Source organism: Gossypium arboreum, chromosome 2, assembly GCF_025698485.1.
Source record: "Gossypium arboreum isolate Shixiya-1 chromosome 2, ASM2569848v2, whole genome shotgun sequence".
Taxonomy (NCBI): Eukaryota; Viridiplantae; Streptophyta; class Magnoliopsida; order Malvales; family Malvaceae; genus Gossypium; species Gossypium arboreum.
The window spans coordinates 102,557,062-102,560,306 of NC_069071.1; the positions used below are offsets into that span (position 1 = coordinate 102,557,062).

The 3,245-nt window shown below is 33.7% G+C and overlaps 1 protein-coding gene across 1 annotated transcript; it reads right to left on the minus strand.

Annotated features, from left to right (window-relative positions):
• On the minus strand, positions 1–1,710 carry LOC108461360 (heavy metal-associated isoprenylated plant protein 26-like). Its single transcript, XM_017761195.2, has 2 exons — positions 1,276–1,710; positions 1–612 (listed from the first exon to the last, which is right to left on the minus strand). Exons 1-2 carry the CDS (start codon positions 1,351–1,353, stop codon positions 229–231), a joined length of 462 nt encoding a protein of 153 aa, XP_017616684.1. The 5' UTR covers positions 1,354–1,710; the 3' UTR covers positions 1–228.
• Positions 1,711–3,245: the final 1,535 nt, after the last annotated feature.

The window sequence follows — 3,245 nt, forward strand, 5'->3', positions numbered from 1 at the left end:
TTTTACTTCCAAACGTTATAACATTATGATACAGTCCAAAATACACAAATAGAAATATAGATAAAACCCAAGATAGCAAATTTTACAACAAATCCTTAAACTAATACAAATTTACCAACACACAAAATCAATTCACTGCTACCACAAAATATCTTGGTATCTCCTTCTTCTTCTTCTTCTTTTTTTTTTTTTTTTTTTTTTGCGGGGTTTAATCATATTCTCAATCAATCACATAACAGAACAAGCAGCAGGGTTTTCGTCGCTGAAAGCTGTGGTGTACCTAACTTCAGTGGAGCTAGCACGTGCGAGATGCGACACTTGCGGGTCCTCCGCGTTGCGGACGTACCCAGCCGGAGCCTTCTTATCGTAAACCCCGGGGGCGTATGGGTGAGCCACCACGTCGTACGGCACATAGGGCCATAGCTCCACCTTCTTGCCCGTCCGATGCGCCACTCGTGCCACGACCTTCTTCGGGTCCACATATCCGACGACCGTCAACTTGCTGGCCTTCCGCTCCACGTCCACTTGTGTCACCCCTTTCATCCCTTCCACTGATTTTTTCACTTTCCGTTCGCATCCTTCGCAGTCCATTTTCACCTTGATTTCCACCGTCTAAAAAATAAAGAAAAAAGTAACAACTCTTAGGTTGACAAATGTTTGGTCTAATTCTGGTTTTAGTCCCTCCACTATGCTTTTAGATTCATGAAAATAACTGGAAGCAATATTAGAAGGATCAAAACCCTTAATAGTTTGTCGTTTGTCGTATATTTAAAGTAAATAGACCAAAATTACTTTTCAACCCTTTTTTCCTACTTTTACATAGATATTTCTACTAGTGTTAATACCCTAATTAATTTAGTAAGATTGAATTTTGAAGTTTTCTAATCAACAATAAAGTATACTGACAGATGAACGGAGACAGAAACAATAATGCAGCAATAAATAAATACTTATAATAGATAGACCCAGTTGGCATTAAAGTAAACCAAGAAGATTTTTATTATTGTTCAAATAAAATCTGGGTTTTTTGACCTTCCACCATTTTTAGAACAATCAAGCTTAGATCAACAAAGAAAACGCCATTAAACATAAAATCTTAGCAATATTGACGGGCAGATCCGAACCCTAAACCACCTAAATCTAATAATCTTATAACGACAAAAAATAAAATAAAAGAAAGCAATAGAAACAATTTGGTTAACTTAATAAAAATATCCACCAAATATCTTGATCTACACTCAAAGGGAAATCTACGGCTTAGGTAAGGAGATGTACCTGCAACTGCTTACGTTTCTTGTGCTTGGAACTGTGAGAACAGTCGAACAGATCTGAAACATGATCCAGAACACCCATTTTTCTTGTTTTCTCTCTTGTCTGGTTTTTCACTTAGGTGTATGTTTTTTTTTTTGTTTTTTTTGTTCTTGCTTTTCTCTCTTTTGATAATTGAAGTACCAAAAAGATAAAGATACAAAAGAAGTTGGATTTCTCAGTATAAAACCAAAATATCCTTCTTAAAATTAAAGGGTTTTTCTACTGTGTAGGAGTGAATGAGTAAGAATGATACAGGTGAGGTGAGGTGAAGTCCAAATTCCTCCTCCGCTGGGCTGAATATATATAGAAAAAAAAAAAAAGAGGGTTTCATGGTAAAATTTTGGTATCAGTCCTTATAATTTAGTACTTTATGATACAGAAGGTGAAGTCCAAATTCCTCCTCCGCTGGGCTGAATATATATAGAAAAAAAAAAAGAGGGTTTCATGGTAAAATTTTGGTATCAGTCCTTATAATTTAGTACTTTATGATACAGGAGGTGAAGTCCAAATTCCTCCTCCGCTGGGCTGAATATATATAGAAAAAAAAAAGAGGGTTTCATGGTAAAATTTTGGTATCAGTCCTTATAATTTAGTACTTTACTTCATTTATTTTTTAGATTTTGAAATTTTAATCCTAACTAAATGATAAATTTTATTTTTATTCAGTTAAATTTTGTTATTTTCAAAACCTTGTTCGATAAGTATATTTGTAGCATGTGTAACGTTATATTAACTTATAATTTTTACGTAATACTAGTAAAAACGAGGATGGTCAAATAAATTAGACCACTTCCCAATTTAACCAATTGAATCGTTAGTTTAATAATAATTAAAAATTCATAAACGCATATAATCAATTTAATCATAAATTTTTTTGTCTAAATTTTTCTTTTAATTGATTCACAAACGGTATGTTCTATATCTAATTTTATGTCACTAAATCATCAGTACTCAATTCAATTAGTTTGTTTGGTTTGATTTTGGCATCACTAGTTCTAATTAATAAATTTAACATAACAGATTGAATTAAGGATGAAATTTAAAATTTAAGGACTAAAATTGAATAAATTATAATATGTGGACTAAGACAACTATTTTCATGTAATACAAAGATTGATAAAAAGAAGAAAAGAAAAAAAAAGGAGTATTTTACTATACGACTAGTGGCTCGTGGAAATCTACGTGGTTGGATATTTTTATTGTAATGTAGCTAATTTAGCGCCGCGTGTCTAGGTTGTACTTAGCTGAGGGGTATAGAGAGAGGGAAACCATAAATTAGAAATGGCAGCCTAAGGCATGGAAGAAAGTAACAAAACACCGACCCTGGACAGTAAGTAATGTGTCGCGAGATCGGATGACGAGCCCACGCGCTTGTGTCTCGGTTTTCTGGTCCCACCCTCAACTGTCAACTTCACCTCACCCTCTACCCTTATCAATAATGGGTTGAGGAGCTTTACATACAATATGGGACCCATGAGTTTGCCCTTTTCTTTCAATCCAGCCCATATTATAAAGTAAAGAAAGTAATAAATCTAATATCCTTCCTTCTCTTTTTCTTTCATATTTATAGATTTTATTAGTTGATCAGATGTAATGTATTCTTTTGTTTTATACATTTGGTAATCAATGAATCAATTCGAATTTAAATCAGATTGGACCTCCAATAAGTAAAGTTCTCTCATTAATATTTTCTTTATTTATAATATTTAAATTCGATCTAACATGCAGCAACATTATATTGTCTTTTGTTTTTTACTACAAACAAACACACAGATTATGGAACCATATGTATGTATTGCTGATGCTTCTCTGTGGCAAGCTAGATTTGATGTTGGGGCGTTGGGGCATATGTGTTGGGACGATCTTCAGGAAAGCAAGGTAGAGGACGAAAATGGAGAAATAGAATAGAGATGAAAGGTCATGCCTTTGGTAAA